This window comes from Nothoprocta perdicaria, unplaced genomic scaffold (assembly GCF_003342845.1).
Source record: "Nothoprocta perdicaria isolate Ctin4 unplaced genomic scaffold, notPer1 scaffold_11, whole genome shotgun sequence".
NCBI classification, from domain to species: domain Eukaryota; kingdom Metazoa; phylum Chordata; class Aves; order Tinamiformes; family Tinamidae; genus Nothoprocta; species Nothoprocta perdicaria.
Genome location: NW_020454205.1, coordinates 826,151 through 852,262, shown reverse-complemented (window position 1 = coordinate 852,262; position 26,112 = coordinate 826,151). Strand labels below are relative to the sequence as shown.

The 26,112-nt window shown below is 49.0% G+C and overlaps 1 protein-coding gene across 6 annotated transcripts in view; it reads left to right on the top strand.

Moving 5' to 3' along the window:
- Positions 1 to 26,112, top strand: part of MYO1B (myosin IB) — an 86,547-nt gene that overhangs the window by 14,927 nt on the left and 45,508 nt on the right. For all 6 annotated transcript variants that reach the window (XM_026047562.1, XM_026047549.1, XM_026047533.1 and 3 more), the window contains exons 2-3: positions 8,458 to 8,598; positions 16,406 to 16,521. In XM_026047562.1, coding sequence (XP_025903347.1) covers positions 8,464 to 8,598; positions 16,406 to 16,521 — 251 coding nt within the window. In that variant the 5' untranslated portion in view covers positions 8,458 to 8,463. The remainder of the gene's footprint in view (positions 1 to 8,457; positions 8,599 to 16,405; positions 16,522 to 26,112) is intronic.

Genomic DNA, 26,112 nt, shown 5'->3' with positions numbered 1-26,112 from the left:
TAACGCGCGGCGGGGTCCGCGCCGTCCCGTGGCAGGGAGGGCTCGCAGCCGCCGCGGGGCCCTGCAGCGCCGTGGCCCGTGCGTGGGAACGGGCTCGGTTCCCGCAGCAAGGGGGCCTGAGGAGCTGGGCCGGGCCCAAGGCGTGCGGAGCGGTGCCCCCAACACCGGGGAAACGCTCCCCAAAGTGGGCCCTGGAGCAACCACCTGGGGAATGTGCAGGGCCGGGGTGGAGGGGACCGCGGGAGGTTCGCAGGTAAGGGGCAGTGTGTGACCGTGCAGCTTTTGTGTCCAGTCCCGCTGTCCTGCTGGGAATGGTGAGCTAAGGCTGGCACCAAACTGCCCGGTCGAGCCCCGCGTCCCAAACAAGGCTTCTGTTGGGCAACAGGACCAAGTGATGCTCCCGCTACGGGAGACRTCGGAGCTCTGCTCCTCTTGAACATCTCAAAGGCAGTGCTCCTTGCCTCTGCATGTGTGTTTTAGTTCCAGTTCTCCCAGGCTGGATTCTGGGAATGATTTTAAGAACATCTGTAGGGAGGAACCGAGTGAGGGAGCGATGCCAGTGGCTGGCAGTTAAATTTAGCTCCTTTAAACTTTGGGGAAGGCTTGATGGTATCTCCTTCAGAAGGGCGAGCGTGTGTTGCTGTACGCAAGCATATGTTAGTAGCCAGCCAGCGCTTCTGGGAAGGGACAAGAAAGCCTGGCAAAGGAGAGGAGGAAGTGGGAGAGAGAAATTGGAAACATAAGCAAGGCCATTAATCTTTCCCACCGCGCGCTCTGAAGAAACTGCTGGCAGTGTCCCGAGGACGCRGGGCCGCCTGGAAGTGTCCTGGGCTCTCCTCACGTGGTCCTCTGAGCTCACTGGGTTGGTGGCGCGCTGTGGGAACGGCGGTCCCTCGTGCTGGGGCGGCGGGAAGGCGAGGGGAGCCCGGAGCGCGCGGCCCCGCTCCCGGCCCCAGCGGCACCCCGAGCCCTGCCGGCTTGGGCCTATGGAGACAGATCCACACGGCAAAGAGGGGCCCTAGGGACTTGGATGCTGTCAGCATCGGGGAATTTCCTGGACTTGGCGAAAGACCGAAATAAAGGCTGTTTTAGGAACCTATTTTCCTGTTGGCTACATACTCGTTCTTTTAAATCCTCTCAGTGGTTTTTTTTTTTTTTTACCTTTGAGATGCCAAGTACTTAAGTGGCTTCTCCAGGTTAGTGGCAGATTCCTGGAAATTTTGGGAAGGCCGCAGCAGTGGGACCAGCGCGGGAGCTGGTGTAACCCGATCCCGGCCCTTTCTCCTCAGCCGGGCAAGGAAGTAACGGCTCCTGTTACACCCTTATGTAACCCCCATTCCCAAGCGAAGAGTCTCTCGGTATAAACCGCCCTGGAGGCGCGTGGCCGTGAAGAGGAGCGTGGATTTCCCATGGTGCGCGCTTCCCAGCGTGGGGCAGAGCGATGGAGCTGCCTTTGTGCGGATGCGGAGAGGGCGCCGACTGCTCGCCCCAGGCTGCGCGGCAGCTGCTCAGGCCACCGTTCCCCCCGGGGACGTTTGGTGAAGGTTTCCTTTCTTTCCTTTCTTTTTCTGGTGGTTGTGAGTATTCGTCTTGAAASACCCTCAAAATGTGTGTCCGCGTGCACCGGGCGCTTGTGAAAGCTGCTCTCTTGCCCTTTGTGYGATAGATTTCGGCACCCAAGCCGGGCGTGGGGCCGAGCGTCTCCCCTTCTGCTGCTTACGGGGCTTGCCCCTTTCCACTGCCTTGGTGAGTGGYGGGACAGGGCTGATTCTGAAAGCGGTGCCGCCTGCTCTGCCGCATTTATCCCAGTCCTGGTGCGCTCAGAAGCAGTCTCCTCTCTAGAAGGAAGACCTGCCTCTCACGGGGCCGATCAGGAAGGTTCCTGCCTGGCTAGCYGGGTTCCCTGCGGTTCCCAAGGCTCCCTGCCCGGCTAGTGGGGCCACCTGAGTTCCCTTTGGTCTCCTGCAGGGTCCTGTGACCCTCGCTCTGTTTTTGCTCCTTTGCAAAGTTGAAGCACCATGTGGCAAAATCACGCCATTCCCGCCCGCTTTTTGCTCAAGGTAGCAGCAGAGGTGTCTGCAGACATCAGGGTTTAGGCTCTGTCATCTGGATGTGGGTTTTTTTGCATGTGAAGAGGCAGGTACCTCTGTTTGCCTCTCCCAACACAGCGTTACAGGGTGGTTTCCTGCTGGGAAGCACGTTAGGGCYGCAGAGGCCGAGCCTGCGGCGCGAAGCCCTCCTGCGCGGCCGGAGCAGAGCCGGATAATTATGGGGAATGAATAGATGCATTGCTGTGTGTTTTGCTGTCAAAAATATGGAGATTATTTTCAAAATGCAGAGGACTCATTTTTCACTATGCTCAGCAGAAAAGCAGTTTTCCAAAGCTTGTGACCGCAGCCTGGTCAGCACTGGTGCGAGCTTCCTGGGCCTGCAAATATGCTCTATATGCGAGTGCTCTTGCTTTTTCCTCTCGGCTCCTTTTCCTGTAATTTTCCATACTTTTCATAGCTTGGGTGTTCTTAAGTGCTGCTCGTGGTGCTCGGAATTGTGTGTGTGAGTGACTGAAGTGTGGGAGTTTAATGGGGGGAAAAAAACATCAGGTACAAAGCAGTTGAATCCCCAGATGTTCCTGCTTTTCCAAATGGAGCCTSATGCCCTTGTGTCCGGAAGAAGACACTGCTGTTAGAAGAGCTTCTTAAAGGCTTTTATGGATGATGGAGTGCACATAATGTCCCCATGTTGTATTTTCTTGTTGTCCCCTGAGCTTTGCAAACCTCAGAACTGAAACGTGGGAAGCTCCGGGGGGAGAAGCTTTGGATTGTGTGTCACGGGAAGGCGCAAGCAGAGGGATCTGCTCTTGCTCCCTCCATTCCAGTGCCTCTGGGCTCAGCAAACTCCAGGGCCATTACTGTTGCTCTGCTAGATCAAGAAGCCTCCTCAAAGCCCTTGTTTCGTGGCAGCTCTTTGGATAGTGCTCTAGGGAGAAGTTTTCCTCTCCTGCTTTTAGGAAAACTGGTAATGGGAGCTGCTGAGGGCAGGCTGAGAAATCCTGGCTATGGATTTCTTTATATCCAAATAAATTCTTTATTTGGAATTGCTGAAAGGATCCTCTCTCAATAGCTTCCTGTGGTGTAGGCTGAGAAACACTGCAGAGGGAGAAAACATTGAAAAAAAGAAAGGAAAGGGAAAGGAAAAACAGCATTAACAGGTCAGTATTGCTGAGCATACCTTGAATTCATCTGCTGCGAGAGCGGCTGTTTTACTTCTTCGCTGCAGGAGGAAGGAGCTTTCTGTAGCTATTTTGGGAAGGCGCCCCTCGCTAAATATGTCAGCGTTACGCGTAGTTTGCAAACGCTTGTGCTTATCCTGCTGGCCTGTAAGAGGATCCCTATGTGCCGGCTGCTGGGCACTCTGTGAAGCGGCCTCCTGTCCCAGGAGCCTCCTCGGAGATGCACGGGAACAGCTGGGGCTGAGGGCCTGGAGGCTTCTGCATCCTGGCTTCGGGTGTGCGAGGGAGAATGCCGGTGAGCAGGAGAGTGCCCACGCTGTGCGCGAGGGCCGTACGTGCTTGGGACGAGCCAACGCCCCTGAGAGCGCGTGGGATTTGTCTGAGCTCCCTCACTCCTGGAATAGAAACTTTCATTAGCTTGGTTCTGGGCAAACGCCGCTTCCTGTTCCCGCAACATCTGCATCCAAATGGTTTGGTTTTTATTTCCCCCCTGCTCTTCACGAAGCAGGAGCTCACGTGCAGAGCAGGCGGGGAGGGCTGCGGAGCGAGAGCCTGGACGCGCCGCCCGGCAGAAGCCGTCGGGAGCACCTCGCGCAGCCTCTTCGTCTGTTCAGGCGGCTCCTTCCCCTCTGCTTTGAACAGAGCAGGACAATGAGCGTCTCCTTCCACGAGCAGGTTGCTTTTGCACACAGCAAGCACATATAACCATATGGATATTGACCGGGCAAAGAGTGGCTTGCGCTGTGCCTTTGCGTGAAAGAAAGGTAGAGGGAAGTGTATTATCCAGATGAAAGTGAGTTATAAAGTTTATTATSCAGATATAATGAAGCTTGTTGTCCAAATATAAGTGCCCCATACAGAGTGCTACTGATTGCTTTCCCAAACGAGTGGCGGGTCATTTTAAAGAAATGCTCCGACTTGGTGAGGGCTGCTTGGTTGAGGCTGTTCTTTGCTAGGATGTGCTGCGAAGAAGATCCCCCAAAATAAATAAACGCTACTGTGATGTTCGTAGCCCTGTTCTGCAACAGCTCTGCAAACATAACCTTTGGATCGGGCAGGATCTCAAAAACTGGCATTGGATTTTAAACAGCAGCTCAAAAGAAAAAGATAATTATTTAAAAGCACATTCCTTCATTGCTGTTAATAGTAAAAGCTCATTATTTTTCTGGAAGTATTGGAGTATTCCTTTGCCTATTGATGTTCTGCAYTGACAACTTGAGGCAGGAAAAAAAAAAGTGTTTTCAAGAGGCTCTTAGATTATATATAAAGAAAGAGACGCCCCTTTCTTCCTGAAAATTGTGTCCCCTTGTGTAGATGGGGACCTGGAACGGTTATAAAATTCTGTGGTTAGACAATGACGAAGAAATCCTGAACGTAAGAAACCACCGTGGATCCTGTTTCTGCTGAAGTCAGTGGGATTTGCCCAGGATCTTGGACAGCGGGACGCTCTGTTACTGAAGACCTRTTTCCTGCCGTGCTGGGAATGCCCAGGGTTTCCTCCCTGCAAGACGAGTAATTAATCCAAAGCAGTGTGTGGGGGGCAAGAGTGCCCATGGGCAGGGAAGGCTGCTCTTCCCGCCAGTCCAGCCTGTTCTGGGGAGGCCACGGAGGGCAGAGCAGACTGGTGGGTACTTAACTCCCGCCCGTGAGGGGCTTTCCTCCCCCCTGCTTTTGGGGGATTCTGATAACAGGTCACGTTTGTTTCATTTGGATTGCAGCCAAGCTCAGGTGAAAACAACAACAACCCCCCAAAATACCCAACCTCAATAACCAGCACCAAACCTCTCCACTTTTATAAACTGAGTCCCTCCAGTGAAAAATATGCAATCCACCTCTTTTTTAATCGATCAGCGAAAGTGTTCTAGTGAACATCTTGTGTCTTGTAGAGTTCCTAGTGAAACCTACTTCTCGCAGTGAGTTTCTCTATGGAGCAGGGGCTTCGCGTTTGCTGGGCGCCGCTGCCCGCAGCCCCTTCCCGCATCCCGCACGCCGGTGCGCGAGCCGGGCGCTCGTGCCGCTGGTTGGGCTCTTTTGCCCAGACCTTCCTCCTGGTTGCAGGCTACGCAGCCCCATAGTCAGGTAACATCCCTGAGGAGCCCTTCCCTTCTGAGCAACGTGTAACACCCACGTCCCTGTGGCCTCAATACGAACGGAGCCCCTGGCGTCTCGTCTTACATTTTGTGTTGGCCGTTTACAGGAGCTGTTTGCTGCTTAACTACTGAAGTAACGTGCAGCACATGCTTAATGCTGGATGCAGATAAAAAGAAATTACACTGGGCTTTAAAAATAGATCTCAAGTGGTACGTGTGATGTGACAAATACCTCTGTAAGAAGCCCCAAATTCTGAAGGGGTTTAGTTTGGAAAATACTGTTTTGTTCAGTAGGAGCGTGGCACTGCGACGTGGGGGGAGATATTGGTGCTTTAGCTGGACTCCAAGGAAGCTGCAGGGTCAGGAGGCGCCTTCCCGCTGTGCTGCTGCCTGCTGCTCCCCTCCCTGACTGACGGTCTGTGAGGTTTCCCAGCCGCTGTTCCTTGGCACGAGCCGGGGGCTCCGCTCCTCCTGCGCCGCTGCTGGGCACCGCGGGCAGCTCGGCCTTGCCCTGCTCCTCCGCAGCGGCCGGGCACTGAGAGTGCGGGAAGCTGGAGGCAAAGCAAATATTTTCTTTGGATGGTATTGACGGTTTCCTACGTGCTGATGGGGGGAATTGAGCCTTGGGTGAGCAGGGCGCTCCGATACCTATTTCAGCTGCAAGGCTCTGCATGTTTACCTCGTGAGGCAGCACAGGCTGCTTCTAGTGAAGCTGCCCCTCTGCACGCCAGCGAGAGGCCAGCGATCCGTGTTCCTTTCGTGCAGCCCACCCGGGTGGCTCTAAACGCTGCGTCTTGCCGAGCTGGCACTCGGGCTCGTGGCGTGCAGGACAACTGCGGGCGACRGGGCGCACGGGACGAGCGCGGACGCTGCCGCGGGCGCCCCGCGACGCACGCGCTCGCGCTCCTGCTGCGAGCAGCAACCGCRGCCCAACCGCCAGGCACTGAAAGCAGCTTTTGCTGCCCTTCTTTTCCTCATTACGGCTCTTGAAACCCTTTTCACCTCTTCAAACACCTGTATAGCTGGAGGCCGGGTATTTTTAGGCATGGTTCTCCAAGCTGTGGCGAAGGTGCTGTTCCTGACATCAGGGTTCAAATGTATTAGTGCACTTTAGCTGCCTAYGGTGTGTGCATCACCCCGCACCGTGCTGGCTTCTTGCCTTCTTCTTTAAGCTGCTCCTAATAGCATTTGGTGTTTGCAAAGTGCTGCAGATACTGATTCTTCTGTTCAACTTACCATAAAACACCTCAGACAATTAGATTATTGTTGGCTTTTCCTGACAGAGCTTTAACGTTGAAGTCTCCTTTCAGCTATTACCTCAGCTCTGCAATCAAATTATCCCACAAACTTCCCAGGTTTTCCTTAGTTGTTACGGTAAGGATTAGAGTGGGACTCCACCAAAGTGGTGGTTGTCCCCATTTGGATTGCAGAGCATTCCCGAATCATATACTCACCATCAAATACTTAAGGGGTATTTTGCAAGGGTAAGGTATTGTAAAAAGCTTAAAAAATCAGTATTAAATGAAATTGTCTAGACATACTGTTCTACTGTCCGTTTCGCCGTGCTCCGTGAGGTGTTCTAGTTACAGCTGTAATTTTAGGTTGCTCTTGACCATAGTAGGATTTTTGTGTTTGCTTTTTTTTTTTTTTTTGGCTAAAAGCTCTATTTTTAATAAGTTCCAGATCTTTAATAAGTCCCAGACTTTCTTTTTTCTTTCTTTCTTTCTTTCTTTCATTTTTTTTTTTCTTTCATTTTCTTCAAAACGTGTTTGAACTTTAGTGACAGTATGGGAAATAAATAGGTCACTGAAGAATAATATTTTGAAGGGTTTGTCCTATTGGGGCGCAATAATGGAAGCAATATCTCTACAATGGTTTAACGGCAGTTTAAAGTACTTTGTGTGTGTGTGATTCATAGAGGGGAACTTTTAAGGAACAGAAATCTGTTTCTCTACAAAAATCTTCATCCAGTGTTCAAAAGAAATGCTCTTGTGTTTGTTTAACAGAGTTGACTCAGCTTTGGTTGCTCATCGCTGCCTTTGGATTTTCGTGTGAATTTCGAGTAATTCCCAGGCTTGCTTCAGGTTGAGGAACTTGCTGATATTACTTCTATCAGCTGCCCGTGGGGCTGCACTTTTCGTCATTGAATTTAGAGAAAGATCAAACGTGACTCAAGCCTTGCTCGGATATACCRTAAATGTCAACCCTTGCTCAAAAATGCAGCAGTGTTTGGTAATGCAGTGGCTCTGAGCACAAACAGGAGATAAAAGGATTCAGCTGTTTAAAAATAGCCTCCTGATGACTAGTTACTCCGGCAATTTAACAGTGATAGTATAAATGAGTAACTGTTCAAAGGCACTTTGAAAAATGAGGACAAATATTCRGCATCAAACATGCTGCGGGATGCCGAGAGCACGGGAGCCCTTCAGCTCGGAGATGGGCACGCGCGGCCGCAGCTCCACCGTCGTGTCGTCCAGCGGTGCCATCGTCACCGTGCCCGTGCTCCCAGCGGGTTCTTAGCAATGACGTGCACTTCTTTTATTAAACACAACACTCTGTTACTTTGCTTGAGCCTTGTCCTTGGTTTAAGCCCAACTTCCGCCTTTGGGCACTCCAGTTACACCGACCTGGAAACGCTGTTTGCCGGTTGGGTTGGTTTGTCTCATTGGACACTCTCTGAGGGAGTGGAATTGCAAATACATCCGTTCCTCCATGGCGTGGCCAAGTCATGTCAAACCCAGCTACTGTTTCGAGGCACTCCAGGAGAGCACCGAGGTGCTGTGTTCGCTCACACCTGGTCTTATGCTGATTTTTTTTTTTATCAAATTCTCCCTGTGCTGCCCAGGAGAATCTACACTGCTGTTTTCTGCTGTTTCCTATGTGATGTATGTTGAAGCAGAAGGCAATTTTGAATGTCAGAAGCTGAGTCTTTGGAATTGTGTAGACTACCTTAGGAGCCTTGAGATTTTCCAGTGGACAGTTATTTAAAGAAATGTCATTTGATAGTTTTTTTGTGTGTGTATGGGTGATCTTGAATAATATCACTGGGTAACACCTGTGAATAATTAGAGCAATGTAGTGATCAGCTAACGTCTCTTTTTTTTTCTCTCTCTCTCTATTTTTTGTCTTTCTGTGCAGGACAAAATGGCCAAGATGGAGGCCAAGACATCGCTTTTGGACAACATGATAGGGGTGGGAGATATGGTTCTTCTGGAGCCGCTTGATGAAGATTCATTCATCAATAACCTGAAAAAACGTTTTGATCACAATGAAGTATATGTGAGTATATGTTGAACAATTACATTCTATGAGCAGCTGAATCATCATTTTTAAAATACATGTATCTTATAGATGGTACACCTAAAAAAAGCTGGAGACATTTTGAACCTTATTTGTACTGTAGTCCTCCCTGTATCGTACTGCTTGCTTCTGGCCTCTTCCATCTGGGGCATTTTTCCCTTCTGCTTCCCTCCGTCGCGTACCTTTGGATGTGGTGGATCTCGGGCTTTCCCCAGATGGCCGCAGTAGTTGGGATACTTGTGTTGGGAGAGGAGGATGCAGCTGCAGACAGGCTGTTCCCAGAGACCGGGGCTGGGAGGCTGATGTATAAGCTGGGTATGTTTGGAATGTTATCTGGGGTGAGCTTAAATGCTCTGTCTTACCTTTGATTTGTAGATAAGGTGTGCTCATTGGTATGGCCTGGCCTGAAGCTGATAATGGGAGCATTCAAAGTCTTCAGTTCTGTTGGTGAAAGATACTCTTTCCAAGTAAAGCTGAAAACAGTCATGGTTTCATTATATTTTATACTTCTGATGTCCATTATCTTCCAGAATCATGTTCCTTTTCTGTAGATATTATCATGGCCATATGCAGTTGTGTTTAGTCTATTCCTCCTGCAATCCCTTGGACACTGGAAAGGAATCTGGTTGCCTGCAGATCTAGGAGGACGTCACTACCTTGTCTAATGCCGGAGTTGCATTTAAAAGTTTTATTTAAAGCATTAAAGACACCCACCTGCTCTGTGAGGGTGACCTGGACTGTACAGTCCCTTTGAAAGGATCCCTAGGAACTATCTGAAAGTAGGGAGCTTTCATGAATTTTTCTGTAAACTACTATAGATTGCAAAATATTTAATTACACATCTCTATTTCACTTAATTCCATTTCATGCTTTCTCAGAAGCAGCCAGTGTGAGTGGCCAAGGCACATCCTTCTTTTTATTGTTATTCCGTGCTGTTTGACAGGGCACAGGGACAGGGGACAGGGCCCTTGGCGCCGGGGACACCCAACACGCGGCTCCGGGATGCGCGCGGTGCCGCCGCTGGCTCCGCAGCACCGTGTAATGAGGTGCCCTACGTGCTCTGGCAGATGGTCGAGGGTGTCACTTTTCTCCAGCTCCTGCAGATCCTTTGCCCTGCGGGTGGGAAAGCCGGGCCCTTGGGCATGCCCCGGTGAGCTGCTTGGTGTGCTGCCAGAAACAGCAGGTTTGTTTTTATCGCTCGCCCTTATCCTGCTCTTTAGCTGAGTCATTGCCTCGTAGCGTGCTGCAGTATCGCTTGCTCTCTTTATCTGCAGCTCGTTGAACAGGTGACCTTCTCCTTTTCTCCCTTGGATTCCTTACACGTGCTACCTGAGCCCACCCTGGCGAGGGAGGAGCGTTGCCAGCGCGGCAGCTCCGTGCATTTAGCTGAGCAGCAGYGCAAGGAGGGGCTGGGCACACGCGGGCAGGAGTGAAGCAGCCTCCTCACCGGCCTTGTGCTGCTGCACGGCTTCGTCTGCCCAGTCCTTCAAGGACTGTCGTGTTGGTTCCCTATCAGTGGGCTGCTGCTGCTGCTGCTGCCTTCCAACTTGGATGCCACCGTTACGGCKTTGGAAGTTTCCTGTTTTCTAGAATAAGTGACATGTAGAAAGCTGCTCATTGCCACGTGCGCGTTTGCAAGTGCAAACTGTCCTCTCCTTATCTCTCCCCATTCTTCTTCCCCCAGAGCTCAGGAAAAGTACGTTTTGCACTCCTGTTTTTACAGCCAGATGAGTACAATGAAGCCTTTGTTCCATCTGGAAGTAATGTTTGGTTTGCCATAGAAAATCTTCAGTTTGCATGATAGGATGGGGAGACCAAAATGAGCCTGTTGAAGAGCTACTGTTGGAGCTTTGCAGAGACTGTGGTTTTCTTTAGCTCTAGCAAGCAACAGGAGCCTTGGGACACAACACCTGCCGCTTTCAGAGAGCAGCAGGAATAGATCTGGTCTTTCCTGGTTCACCGGGGCCTTTAAGTTCACGTTGACATTGGTAACTCACTGCGGGTACCATCAAAAAATGTGTTGAGTTTAAGATGCCCAGTCAAGTCATGGGTACGGGGTGAAAGCTTTCGGCAGCACTCACCGAAGGCTGCTTCAGCATCGGGTTGTAAGCAGACTGACAGCTCTGGCTGCGACCAATGTCACTTCTAAAGTGGAGTTGCAAGGCTGAGGTATCCAAAAAGGGTCATGGTGAGGAATGAGACATTGATGGCCTTAAAAAGTTGGCCAGATGCTGTGTACTCACTAGCCAGTCATGGTGGGTAAATATTTGATTCAGCTCAAGCCTTCAGCAGTGCCAGACCCCTCTCTGGAGCCAAGGACGACAAGACAACGGGCTCGTTCCAGCAGAAAGTAATAGAATTTTTTCCTGTTGCAGTCTCTTTCGTGTTAGTTCCGTTTGATGTTGGATGTTTAATGTTGGCAGCTACGTTGACCCCTTGGAACTGCAGCTCTTCTTGGAGAAGGATCCGCAGGGAAGGTCTGGCTCTCCTCGTGGGATGCCTGTGAGCCCGACAACGTTTATGTTCCTGGGATGGGTCTGATACAGGCTGCAGTGCCTGGAAAAGCCTTCAGAGTTATGGGAAGGTGCAGCGGCACCTCTGTTTTCCTGGCTATGTTGAAATGCTTTATTTGGCTGAAAACCTGGTATGTGGACGGACTGCCCTGCTACCGATGTAGCTACCAGACTGGACATTGGTATTTCAGTTCTCATAGGTATTTCAGTCAGTGTTGCAAAGCTGCTGTGGTGCAGACAGGGACAGAAGAGCCCTCCCTCCTCGGAGGGAGCCCCGTGCAGCCGGAGGCGCCAGCCCTCCGTGGGCAGGGCAGTTTGGAGCCGCAGCGCCGGGCGCCTTGGCGGGGAGCACCCGCGCTGCTGCGCAGGGGAGTCGGGCGCGGAGGCASCGCGGGGGGCAGCACCACAAACCAACCGTGCCCTTGCTGTTTCCTTTAGTGCTTGTGAGCAAATGCAGTGCTCCTCTGTGCACTCCGCGCAGGCTTTCTGTGTGCGGAGCCTGCGGGCCGCTCCGGGCCGGAGCGGGGCTTGGGCACGTGTTGTTTTCTCACGGAGATATTTGGCATTGCTGAGGAAGAGCTCGGCRCGGTGCCCTCGGGGCTGCCTTGGAGCTAGCTGCTTTTCCTTGGGACCCTTTGGGGACCCCAGTGCAGAGCCCCACGGGTGCCGCCTGTGCCGGAGGCTCTAGCAAGCCTCTCGCTGGGGGACGGCGCCATTTGGGGGCTTATCAGTGGTCCCGGGGCACCCGATGTGAGAGAAAAGCCCCAGAGGAAGACGGATGAAAGATGAGTGAGAAAGAGGAATAGAAGCAGAATACCCAAGAAGCTTAAAAACACGGTGCTTGCGCTGAAAGAGATAACGAGCCCAGGTCACAGCCCAGGAGAGCCCCGGTCACAGCCCAGGAGAGCCCTGGTCACAGCACAGCGTTGACATTTTCTTTCCCCCATTCTTTTCGTACAGAAGAAGAACAAAACGTTTTGGAACGAGCAGCCGCTTGGAAATGTTTTCACCGTTTCTTGTTTCTTGCTCACATTGATACAAGGGATTTCTTGGCACAGGCACTACCCAGTGTCCGGTTACTGTTTGCATATGAAAACAAGTCTTTATCTTTTCAAAAGGTAGCAAGTGTTGGCCTTGCATTCAGTGTGTCTGAATGCTTCCCTGTAGAACCTCCCGCACCTTCTTGCCTTTGGCTGCCTTGCCTGTCGTGCCAGCGGCCCCGTTTGCAGCCCGTCCCTTGGAGSAATGTTGTTTGTTGGGCCTGTTCAGCCTGGAGAAGGGAAGGCTGAGGAGGACCTCATCAGTGTATACAAATATCTCAAGGGAGGCRGTGAGGAGGAGGGGGCGGCCTCTTTTCAGTGGTGGACAGCGACGGGACTAGAGGAAACGGCCACAAGCTGAGGCACCAAAAGTTCCTCAGGAACTTAAGGAACAATTTCTTGGCAGTGAGGGCGCCCGAGCCCTGGCACAGGCTGCCCAGAGAGGCTGTGGAGTCTCCTTCTCTGGAGATCTCCCAAACCAGCTTGGAAGCAGTCCGTGCCACGTGCTCTGGGTGACCCTGTGTTTGGAATAGATGATCTCCGGAGGTCCCTTCCAGCCCTGAGGTTTCCATGATTCTGTGATCTGCCTGGGTAGCAGCAGCGTTGGAGCCTGCCAGCGCGGGCGCCGGGCGAGCAGTAACGTTGTCCTTGCAGTGCAGGGAATTTTGTGCCCTGCAGAGCTTGGAAGTGAAAGCTGATCCCGGGCGCGTGGGCATCCCCCTGGGAGCGACCTGCTCCAACCTGCCGYGCGCGAACCCGCCTCTGGAAAGCGCCGCGTTGTCGCTGCGGGGCCTGGATGTGCGGCGCCACAGCAGCATGCGGGGCCCCATCCCGGCCACTTCGCCTCTCCTTTGCACGGCTGTTCCTGCACTGAGCACGCAGCAAAGCCTCTTCAGGCAGTTTGGGTGACACTCTTGATTCAGGTTCCTTTGAGAGAGATATATATATGTATTTTTTTTCTCTCTCCTCAAGGTCAGGATTCTTCCAGGGCTCTTCTGGATAGCTTTCTGCTGCAGAGTCTTGTGCCATGCAGATCCACAAGGTTAACGACCACCTTAGGCGCACGGGGTGACGTGCTGGTGTCCCTTGGTCCCCGTTACAACACAGTGGTGTCACTCAGTGTTTTTCCGGAGCCTGCAGCATATGGTGGGACCATGGTCTGTAACAGGAGCATCCTCGCGGTCACGGGAGATAAATTGTGTGCAGATATCCAATACTGCATTTCTTCCTTCATACTTAGAAAGGACTCCATGCAAACCACGGGGAAAATCATTCAGGGGTGTCAGGAAGTAGGGAGGTTAAGGGGTTTCTCCATGTAGCACGAGAGTGGAATTAAGTGCAAGGCTTTGGGTTATATTTGCAGGCTAGACTCGGAAAAGCAGATTTTTAGCCTTGTCTCCCCTTCCAGTGAAGGGGCGGTGGAAACTTTCTTATCTGAAGGATCTCCCTGTTGACCGTGGCCATCTTGGGGCCAGCCAGGACACTGTGTTTGTGGGAAAAGGCTGATCGGAGGAGCCAAACAYGGCTGCTTTTGCCAACAGGACTAGCTAGAGTCCTTGTGGTGCGGTGCAAGTCCAGCCCTGGGTGGAGGTGGGAAAGTCCACACTGAAGCTCCTCGTCAGGGAAATCCAACTTTGTTAGCTCCTGGTTCTTGCTTTGCTGTGTTTTTTTTCCCCCCATGAGAGAGGGCAGTCAGCGCTGGGACATGAAAGGATGAGATCCGGGTTTGTGTGTTTGTGTTTTTCCAAGAACCCTGCCCGTCCCTCCCCACCGAACAGTGAACACGCCCGCTCTGCCGCGCGCAGGAGCGGGCAGGAATGCTCCACAGCGTCTTGTTACCGGGYACGGCTCCTTCGTGCCCTTTGCACCTCTGGCGTCCCGCAGCTTTGCCAGCCTGGAAGATGTGGTGGAGCAGCGGCAGAGCGGGGCTGTTGGCTGTGGCCTGCAATAACGAAAACCAAATTTGGGCACTCTGTGAGATTCTTCAAATAAAAAGGGACTCAGTTGCTGCTATTTATTAAAATGAGAATTTTCTCTATGGAGYGACGTTACAGTGTTGATCCTGACAGGTTCCCTTTCCGTGGGGAATGGCCGGCACAACGCAGAGCGCCCAAGGACCGGCTGCCCCTGCGCCCTCTGGGCGCTCGTGCTGAGGAGCGGCGCTGTGGGAGTTAAGGCAAGGGAATAACAGTGTCAGGAATAGGGGCTTGCCCACCTCACGGTGAGGGAAAAACACCCTTTGAGCCTCAGGTCTGGAGCTGTTCCAGCAAAATCCAGGCAGAGCTCCCTTTGATCTTGCTTCAGTGTTTCCAATTTCAATGAATTGTTTTAGTGGAGTGATCTGAAACTCCTCAAAGGGACCCAGTACGTTTGAGCCTAATCAGCACTAAAGATAGGCGCTTTAGGGGGATCTGCACTGCCCTGCATGCGTAGGAGACTTGAGCGTCCACGTTAGCAGTCCAACTCTCCTCACCCTTCCTGGCATTTGTGTGTGTTGGAGATCACAGGAGGAATAAAGCTTTGTGTCGAAGGCTGCTCTGAGAGTAGGCCGCGAGCAGGAGGGCCGTGGAGGAGGGAGGTGACGTGAGGGGAGCCCGGGCCTGGCGCCGCCGCCGGCCACCCTCGAGGGCAGCCAGCCAGGCCGAGACACGCGCGGAGCCCTGCGGGAAGGCAGCGCGGTGCCGCTGCCTCCAGCCGTGCCGAGGGGCGGGGGACAGACCTTGCCCCCCTGCGCACCTTTCCCAAATGATTTATGGTTTTTGAAACCCTTTGTTTAACAGAGACGAGTGGCCTGCGGCGGGTTGGTGGGGAACGTAGAAGGTTTTGCCGTTTGACCAAACAGAAATTCATTTTCCTCGGATGTGGTGTTTATGTGTGTACAGTGTCACCTTCCTCCGTGATGAGGTCACTGATAAGCTGCGCATTGGAGCCCCGTTGTTTTGGGTCCTGGACGAATGCAGCCTGGAGGAAGAGTTCGGAGCTCCTGCAGTGAAGGAGAAATCCAGCTGCGTTAGCCAAAGGTTCCAGTTAGAAACACTTGAGAGGGCAGCCAATCTTGTCCAAACTCGCATAAAAAGACCGTGGCCAAGCCAGGAAAGAAGTCAAGATCTCCTGCCTGCCTTCTGCGCCGTCGTCATCACGCGGCCCTTCCTCTGGGGTTTCATTTTTTTCCCTTAAACAGGGAAAAATTAAAGATGTCTCTAGTCCCTGGGGTGCTACTGTATGGTCTCCCACTCCTCTGTGTGTCCTGCTTCCAGCGCTGGAATGTGTCTCTGCTTGTTGCTCGCTCGAGGATTTAAGCTTGTACTTTGTTTGTTTATAGCAGAGGTCTGGTGGGAAGGCAGATGTTATGTGGGAAAGCTATTTTTTGGATCCGCTTGTCGCAGCGACGTGGAATCTCGTAGAGCGCCGCCAGCAGCTATCTATTAGTGATCGGTTTTGTCATTTGACACTTATATAAGAGGAAAAAGGGGTCACATGTCGGCTTTTGTAAGCTTCTTGGCATCAAAGAACAATGATTTGGCATAGTCTGGTATCCAAAATGGACATGTGTATGTCTTTGTTTCTATATAGTCATTTGACCTTTGGAAATACTGGTATTTTAAGAAATTATCCGAATTTGTACATGTCTGGCATTACACAGATGACTTGAACTCCCAAAATRCGTTGTCTGAACAATACTTAACTGTGAAGAGAGGTTTCTAAATAAGTCTTATTTGAATGTCTGTTTCCAAAATTAAAAATCACAGTTTTCACTCTTTTGTTGACCTTTCTTCACCTTGGCTTCTAAAGAGGCTTCGAGGAACTTGGTAGCTGAATTGGTGTGATCTTGGTAAGGGAGTAGCTGCAAAGGGTGGGTCGGGAGTTTCCATCCAAAGCAGGGACTCTTGTTTCAGGATGAAATCTTCAAGGTTTAGATACATCTGCCTTCGGCTGATGCCTTTGTGATTTTAAAGCAGACTGAATWCACAGCTTCCTTAATCCTGGCAAGAAATAAGTGTCTGATTGGGCTTTCTTACCCTTCTGGACAGTGTTTGTAATGGCAACCTGCTATGCAGAAGGAGCTGCTGAGATTCTGACGACACGCACTGAGAGAAATCTGTAAGGTCTTCTTTCCTGCTGCCAGTGTTTCTTTGTGTAGGTGCGAAGTGGGGGGATTATATATAAATAGCAAAAATATTTTCAAAGGAAAACCCTCCAAACATTTTGTTTTGCCTTGTTTTTCTTCAACAGACCTACATTGGCAGCGTGGTGATATCAATAAACCCGTACAGATCTCTGCCCATTTACTCTCCGGAGAAAGTGGAGGAATACAGAAACCGAAACTTTTATGAGCTCAGTCCTCACATGTGAGTACGCTGGAGAAGCTTTAGCTGCCCGTCTGCTTTGAAACAGATGGTACCAGCTGTCTGTCTTGTCCAAAAACCTATGTTGATTAGAACAAACAAAACTAAAACATGAATTCACTTTAGTTARTTTTTATTTTAAGGAAAAGTCGAGATAAGTGACTCATTCCATGCCATGTACTTAGATCCTGCTGTGAGCCTTTCACAACATTCTCCTGTAACTGTTAATGAGAGTTACGGCTTTTTAAAGTAAGAAGTTTATTTTCAAGGAAAACCACTTCTTTCAGAGAACTGCTCTGTGAAAGTATCCAAATGTTAACTGTGTTTGGGTAGTGCAGTGTCACTTTTGATATCTGAAGCTCTTAATTTCTCTTTGCACAATACAAAAAACCCAAACTCATATGATGAATGCGGGACGTGATCAACTATGTCCGGATGGCACGAGCAGAAAAGTTTCCTCTCCTCYGTTCTGTGCTAGGGAAAAGTGAATCTACGCGGGCAACCAGAGTGTCATCTGCATCTATAAAATGCGTATTTTAAGGATAAAATATATGGTATATATACAGACATATAATATCATATTATAAAATATAACTTGCATATGATGTAAATTCCAAGATTAAATTGTCTGGAAAGTCTGGAAAGTAGTAAAATGTCATATTCTCTCTTTTGATCACCTTTCATTATTCCTGTACAGAGTTCATATTGCAAACAAATCAGAGGCCTTATCTGTTTAATTGCTTCTCTGTGCTTGAATGTGACTGTAAGGAACTGACGTCACCTCTCTCGTGTGGGCCTAGTCAGAGCTGTTGATGCTCAGTACTGCCCTAGCTCAACATGGATAAGCCCTGTGCCTAGCGGGTGCAGAATTTGATCGTGGACTTGGTATGTCTGAAAATAAAAGGTCTTGAAGAGAAGGCACCTCATTTTGCAGTTACTATTTTATCTTATTGGACACAGTATTCCTGAGAGCCAAGCTCTTGCGCTTTTTGTCATGGTGCTGGGTYGATTCATTTTCCCAGCACACGGGGAGATTGGCACTTGACTTTGCATTTCTATATTCAGGAGACTGTCTTCAGTGACTGGTGATCAGAGAAGTRTCTAAACAGGAACATGTGTTTAGACAACTTCCTTTAGTTGTTGAGTTGTTAGATTAAGAGGAGGAGATGTGTTCAAATTGTTTTGGGAGCTATCTTGTAATTTTTGCTTTCATCCTTCATCTCTAACTTTTGCAAATGCATTGCTTGTAATGCAGACAAGCAGTTAATGAGATCAGATAAGCTTCTTGTAGCTCTTAGCTTCCTTAGATCTCAACTCTGACTCTGTTCAGGTTTTCTTACTTCACAGTTTTGTTTAGCAAGCACAATTGTTGGCTAAATTAGCACAGCAGCTTGCTGAAAGAGCTTTCCRCTCTGCTAACTTTGGTCAGCCACATAAAATTTGCTGTCGTATGATAGAAGATTTTAAAAATAAAAAATGAGGGTGACTTTAGCATTCTGAAAGTCAGTATTATACACATGTTTGATTCCACTTAGAGTAATACATTGATYTCTGTATTCATCTCCCTCTTTTTTAGCAGAGATGTTTTTTCCAGAATAAAAAATAGGAAGTGGTCATTTTTATATATATATATGTGTATATATATATATATATAAAAATAGATTGTTATAAAACATTATTTTATTTGTTCAGTACCTGACTAAATGTACATCCTACTTTGATTAGAGAAATGCTTGCCCTTTAATATCAAGAGGGAAATTATCTTTGAGGGCAGACCCCAGAAGGCTGCATAAATAGATCCAGGAAAAGAATAAGAATCTTAACTCAGTGGGAAACTGTTTCATAAATGTCATTCACTGCTAGTGACGTTGATTATGTCATTGTGGTGAAGYTGCCATCTTAGAGCAACAATTTATCGAATCTGAACACTCATTGTCCACTTTAAGAGTTTTAGGTTGAAGTGGGAAAATGTTGAATATTAATTTATATGAGGAAATACGGACTGTGTGCTGGTAATATGATTTTACTTGCAAGTTTGGATACAGTGCYGACTAGTGAAAAGGAAAAGGCTAATTTGCCGTGGACAGATAGGATCTATGCTCAGGTTTTCCTTATTTGGTATTGATCCTACAGAAAGCTACGTCTTCTGCCATCTATCAAACAGACAAAATACCCTTAAAAATACAGACCTATGAAATAACCCTTATTACAGTTTCTTTATCAGATAGAGTATTTTCTTTTCAAACTGCAGAAACGTGTCATGATGCTGCCTGCTCGTTGACTGCCTGGCGCAGGGCTGGGCACTGAAGTTGTGCTTGCACATCGAGACCTCCCAGGGTTCCCTAGCAGCTCAGGGGCTGCAAGGGGGGACACTGTGAAACGTGTTGCAATTTGCGGCGTTTCTGCTGATGTGGGGGAAAAAAAGCACCACGTTAACTTGCTGAGGCCGACCTACTTATTTTGCTCTGATATGAAAACTCAGCTGAGCTAGGGGTAAACCCACTGCCCCCTTTATTTGTGCACCTTGGGAAGGACCTCTGGCTCCTACAGGGTGCTCCTAAGCAACCCAAAAGGCAGGGCTGTTTGCAAGGACACTCGTGCATGTGCTCTGGGAAACATGTTCATAAATAAAGCGACGAGAAGTGTGCTGATTATTCCGGCATCTCCTGCTGACAAATAATCCATCTTATTTTTATCACTAGAAATAAAAACGGCTAGAAAAAGGCAGTTGCACAGAATGCCTCATAGTGGTTTAGATTTAGTGAGATGCCTGTAGAAATCAGTCTGTGCAACATGTAAGGCACTTGTGGCAATAGCAGTCCAAAGTGCTGCCCCCTCTTTGCACGGGAACTTGTGTTCTGCACYGCTTGTCACTGCAGAGAGACCCTTCAGGCTGGGGACTCTGCCTCTCTGCAGCCGACTGCCAAGTGACATTTCCAGACCTAGGGCTCTGTGTAGGAGTTTCCTGGGAAATGAGGCCTCTAAATCACGTTTCAGTTATTTTTCAGTAGTTTCACATGACCTTCTGTGTATGCTTGAGGTATGTGTGTGTTTGGGATGTGATGGCTTGGTGGAAGGAGGATGTGCTTGAAAATCTGAAATGTTCCAGTGAAACAGCAGGTTTGGTTAAAAAATTGAAACGGAAGAGAAAGGGAAGAGAGAGAGAGAAAGACACAAGGGGAGGTTTGTTAGAAGCTTTTTTTCTATATGGTCCTTGAAGGAAGTCTATCATCTTGGGGGTGTTTTCTTGATGCTAATCGGGTGTTTTCTTGATGCTAATGTGGAAGGACCCAGTGATGACCCACTCCTTTGTGTCCCCAAGAGTGATGCCGTTTTGCTTTCCTTGTGGCAACCTGGACATGAGAGTGAAGCAGGGTGTCTCGTATTTTGTTGTTGATCCATAGGCGCTTCCGCCAAAAGGGCCTAGTATGGGGTAAGGACAAGTGCTGGAGACCCCGAAGGCAGTAGGAAATGAACGGCTCGTCATTCCACGTCATAGCCATCGTGACGTATCGCGGTCCTACCACTCGTGCACTGGTCTGAGGGGTTGCAGAGTATGGGCTGTCCACATCTCCTGTTTTTAACCTTAGCTCCCAACTACTTCCAGCTCTCCGTTGGCGGGAGCAGCACGGCACGAGGCCTGTGCGCCCTGCAGGCCTCGGAGCCTCGGCACCCCACTCCAGAGGAATCGCAGGTCATTTTGGGATGAGGGCCGAGAGAGGTGGTGCCGCCTCTACTGCTAATGGTAAATCATAAGCTGGGAAGGGTCCAGAAACAACATACATTTTCTTAGATACGCACGGAGATACTTAAGGTTAATCACTGTGAGGTTAATCAGGAAGGTTTTTATAGCACAGCATGTGTTAGAAACATAACTTTCCTTCCAATGTGCTGATTTTCAGAAAGGCAGTTTTACTTTATATCTTATTTACTTGTTATTAGTTTATTATTATTATTGTTATTATTATTCTCGAGTCAAACATTTCTGAAGAYACAATAGTTTCAGACTAAAAGCTTTCAAATTAGTGCAGATTTTTAACTCTTGCATGCAACGTCTTAAATSAACCTGCCGTTATGTAGGTTAAGAAGCACAAAACGAGCAGCTCTGGCGCTTCTTACAGTGCACAGTTGAGGAAGTTAATGTTGCCAATWTTAATGATCAACTGATAAGTCTTGGGACAAACCATTCTCATGCTGATACTTGGGGTAGTTACACTGATAATACCCAAGGTTTGCTGTTTCCAAGTCAGGACTGTTTCGAGCCAACGAAAGCAATAACTGTGAAAGTTTTATTTTTGCGTCTGGCCTTTTTTGCTTGTTTTCCAGGCCTACCTGCCTTCAGGAACACCAGCATTACAGTAACTCTCTTTCCTCCTTGATTTAAAGCTAATATTTGTACCTGAAGGGTGTGATAAAGTCTCATCTGCGAGGGATGGAAGGTGCCTATGTATGAACGTGAGGCTTTCCCTTAGGATAAGGATCCYTTTAGGATACCGCCTAGTTAGTGCTATTTGTGCAAAAATCGGATGGTGGGGTCAGAGGCCACGACATGGTTTAGTGCCCCTGTGCAGCCCTCGCCGCCGCCTCGAGAGCCTCGGGGCCTTTAAAACCTAGGCACTACGAAGGGGAAGAGCTCAGCTCTTCAGAGCTCCTGCAGCCCTGCAAATGTCATCACGGGAGAGGAAGGAAAATAATCTCGGGGAATCCTTTATGAATGAACTGCTGGCTTAGACGCTACACTAAATCACTTTGTTTTTAGAGCCGTTTTCAAATATTTACTCATACCTCGTACACAGCATACTTGCACGTTTGGCTTTAGTCACGTCGAGGATGAAGAGTCAAATGTTTTGATTTATCGAGGACGATGTCTCTTTTCTCTTTTGCCCATGACGGCAATTGTCTGTGTTTACTTGTAAGCATGAAAAAGTTTGGGATTTAGTTAGATTAGGTTAGAGGCAAGATTACATATGCACACACACACACACACAAAAAAAAAAAAAAAACCCCAAACACAAAACTTTAATATATTTTGGGTATTTAAAGATGTGTGTTAATGCTCCAGTAGTTTAAACTAATGGTAACTTTTCTTGCCAGATCCCATTTCTCTCATTTTCCTGGAACTGGAACATCTGGCTAGATTTTATATATTATTACATTGATATTTTTAGGATGTAAAATGCTGAGGTTTTTATATATTTTTTTTAAATTCACGTTGTCATGTAAAGAAAATTCACTGTGATTCACATAAAAGCCTTGGGAATCCATTCAATATGACTGATTACATTTTGCGAATGAAATGGACACTTGATTAAATAAAGGGAAGGGCCTGGAATATTTTTTTCAGTGTTCTCAGATGCGGTTCTCCAAATGTGTCATCACATAACTCTTTTCTGTGTCTTTTGAATAATTTACGTATATCCCCTTCCAGCTCTTCATTTGTGCATCTAGGCTAGGAATAAGACCAGACTTTTTCATGCTGTTTTGCAAAATGAAATCCTTTAGGTTAGAAAATTGACTGATGTTATGGTGGGACTTGAAAATGGAAATATATTTTTAAAAAGCTTTATGCATCTTCAAATACATATTTTTAAAAGGTTCTGATAGCTTTGGCACCTTTTTTATTAACATTTTTTTTTTTTCCACAGAAAAGGAGGAGAGGTCTTAATAGGAGCCACTGGCATATATTTCTTCCTAAATTCAGACTTAAAAGTGAGGTCAGGTAGAGGCCCTATCAGTCAGAGTTAGACAGATGCTATTTTGTGCCTGGTGCATGAATGGATCACATTTTTCATTATGCCTCTCCTGAACTGGCAGCATGGCACTCTTAAGAGCTGAAATTTCAATTGCCATTAAGAACAGCTGTCATTCCTACGGTAAAAATATCTTTGTGGTTTTTGTTTTATTTCATATTAATTTTCTCCCTAGCAATTCATAGCATACCATTAAATGCCCATTTACTTGACTGGGAGCCTTTGACATGATTTTAGATACAGCATAAATGTGAGTAATGCTGCAGGCCCTTGAGAAACTTCCACAAAACTCATTCACCTCCTTTTAGCATCGTCAGAGGCAGAACTTTTCCCAGCTCTTTGTATCCGCAGCCAAGGCGGAAGGTTCCCGTTTCTTCAGCTCTGGGCGCAACATGGTTAATGTGGTTTGGGTTATTAAAGATAAACTTTTTTCATGTTAGGAATCAGGAAATGCACAGTCTTAATATTTACAGTCTAGCCCACTAAATAATCTGTCCCTTATTTTTGTCACAGATAAGAGACTGGAAGTGGGGTTTACAAATAAAGGTTTCAAATGCAAAGACGGTTCAAACGAGGTCACGCCAGTAACGAGAATCAGTGCTCTCCTTGTGTGTGCCCCAGAGGTGGCTTTCGGTCACCAAACCTCGTGGCGTCCGGCGTGGAAGCGGCCGCGGTTGCTGCAGAGCAGCTCCCAGGGCCGCCCTGAAGCCGCRCGCCCCGTGCCCGGAGCGACGGGGCCTCCTGCCTGAGCAGCGGGGGAATCCGGCCCCGTTCCCTGCCTTGGCTCTCCTGGGAGCGGCCTTGGGGCTGTATCCATGGCGGCTGGGCGCGGATYGGAGCGAGCGCCGCTTCGTGGGCCCGACGGCCCCATCCCCGTGCGGGGCTAGCAAGCCTGGCCCGGCTGCATGGCTGCGTGCCCTGGGCTCCTGCGCGTGGGGCAACAGGAGAGGGARCGGCGGGGGGAAACAAGTTATGTGGGGCTTCTCCAGCCACTGGGGTCGCTGGGAGCGCTTGGAGTTGCTTGGGAAGTTCTTGCAGATGCAGGAGCTCCTCCGGGTGCTGCCAAGCAGTAGCAACGCTGGCATCGCCAGCCATCGTTTCAGGCTTTTGGACAGTGGTTTTTATTTGCAGTTATTTTTTACCATTATCTCCGATAAGCGTCCTGTGGGCAGCTGCAGGCGATATGGATGACATGGTGTCTAATAACATTGTGTTGCAGGGCCTAGATTTCACATCCGATGGGGCTGATGTAGAGCTAGGGGAATGTGATAATTAATCCTCCTGTTCCTCCAGTACTGTGCTATCAATTCAGGGAAGTGCTCCGAGGGTTTTCGCTGGGGGGGAGCCCTGTTGCATCGCAGTCAGGAACTCCTGCGTTTGGGCCGTGTTGCGGGAGCTGCGGCAGGGAACGCAGCAGCTGCCCATGGACACCCACGGGAAGGGCCTTCGTTGGCCCCCGTCATAGCGGCAGCCCCGCAGAGAGCTTGGGGGAAAGGCAGAAACCACACAGTGTGTTCATGATATTGTATGCAGCTTTGGGGAAGGACCACAGTTAGAGTTCAAAAAAATTGCTTTATTCCTGCCTTTTTCCTTCTCTCTGTTTTTTTCTTCTCTCTTTTTACTTCTCTGTACCATCCCTGCTGCTCGTTCCCCTTCTTTGGATAAATTCCAACTCCTTTTCATGCTGCAGACGGGAGATGTGCAAAGCCCTGGGCTTTATTCCGCGTCGGACGAGCCGGCGGCTGCAGACGTGGCGGCGCGTGCGGGAGSTGCCCCGTGCACCAGGAAGGAGAATGGGCCTGTCAAAAAGCAGAAGCACTTCTGAATAGGAGAGAGGAGCTCCCATCTGCCCGGACGCATTGCCCAGACGTTTGTTTTCTCCCCGGGCTGGCGTTTTCCAAAGAGCAGCTGCTCGCTTGCCAAGGCCTGGCCTAGGTGAGGCCTTTGTCCTCTCCAGCAAGGGCCTCATCAGCCTTTCCCTTCACGTGTGGCACGGAGGCGGCTGTGAGGCAGCCGCTAATTAAGGAGACTGGGGACCACGTTTTTTTCCTGAGGGCAATTAGATTAAGTGATTCTGTGCTATGAGGCAGCAATACAAATAATCTGCTACAATTCTCTTTCCTAAATGTTCTCTCTTTTTTTCCCCCCTCCCCTGAGGTTTGTTGGGTGGCACGCATAACAAATAGAAATAATTTGCAAAATAAACCCCCCAAGCRGTTTATAAAACATGCTTTTCCAATCTCAGATTATTAGGGTTTTCTTTAAATGGGAGCAAACTGTGATTCTCACGTTTGTACGTAGAATAYTGGAGAGGATTAAACTCATTTCTTTCCTTTATCCTCATACAGAACATCTCCGTGTATTCATAAAGACAGGGAGAAGAGCGTTGGCTCCTGGGCTTCATGTCAGTGTTCCTGACTTGGGCTCTCGTTTCTCCAGGACAGCTCCAGCTCTTTGGGGCTACGTGGCTGCAGGAGCGGGCCCCAGAAAAGCAGAGCTTTCTTCCTCATCCCGTTAGATTTCAGATTGCTCCTRTACTTAAACCTCCCCTAAAAAAGAATTCCGGCAAATATTTCTGTCTTTGTTGTGGTAGGATGAGGTTGTCTTTTTTCATAAAGCTTCAAAATGAAAGAGGAACTTATTATAAGGTGTGGTAAATGACACTGCTGACACGCGTGCCGGCTGCTTTGAAACGTATGGTTTATAGCTGCTTTTTAAAGTAGGGGCTATTCTGAGCTTTGACTTAGGCTCTGTAATTACCGGCTTGCTCGAGGAGCGGCCCGTGGTTTAAACCTGCGGTCGCGGCTGTTGACTCGACCGGGCTGCGCCTCTTGCTGCTGSGAGTGGGAGAGAAGAGCCCCGGGCRCTCCGCAGGTTGCTCAAATAAGTCCAACTAAAATGCTTGGGCGTTCAGTTAAATTGTATATTTGTAACATATGGGAAATACCAGGCAAGAATATTTTTGTATCAGAGGGCAAAGGTTTGTTTTTCTCTTACTGCGAAGATAGCTTGGAAGGCTCGGATGGTGACGGACTGCCTTTAAGCAGATGTGAGGAAAGGTTCACCCTATCTTTTTCTTTGCAATAAAGATATCTGTTCCAGGCTGTGGCATAAATGCCTGGTGCTGTCCATGCAATGCCGCAGAGGCAAAGAAATCTTGGACCCTGCACTTGTTCCTGCCCATGCMTCCCAGGACTGCACTGTTGGAGCAGTGCATGGAGCATGACAGCGGATTCCAAAAGCTTCTACCAGGAAACTTCCAAGAAATACATGCATGAAAAACTTCTGAAAATGATTATAACCACTACTTTTTTTTTTTTCTTTTTTTGGAGATTCTTCATAAGCATTAGGCGTTGCGGGGTTGTTTAGAAGATTGTAGGGAGAAGACTAGCGTGAATAAAGCTGGGGCTGGACAAAATTCCGCCTCTCTTGCAGCTTTGGAGACTGCTTTGCAATCGGTTGCTTTTCTGAATCTCTGCTGGGGTAGAGGAGAAGGGAAGATTTGGAGCTTTCAGTTGTGCAGTGCGGGCAGGCAAAGTTAATAAATACGTCAAGCGTTAGAATGTATTCTGACAGGAGCTGCTGAGGAATTGAGCGCATTAAAAGCGATAAATGGATTATAAACTGCTCATAAACTGCTTATATGATTAACCGGGCATATCAACAGAGAGAAGGCTTTCATGGGCTTGCCCTTGGCTTCATTTCCTGGTGTGAAGCTCTTGCCCAGAGAGCTCTTCTGGCCATGAGAGCACTAGCTGGGGCTGAGATGCAGGATGAGCCGCGCGGCCTGCGCATTCGCCTGGGCCCCTGCACCGCGGCCATTCCCTCTCAGCCCCTACCTGCT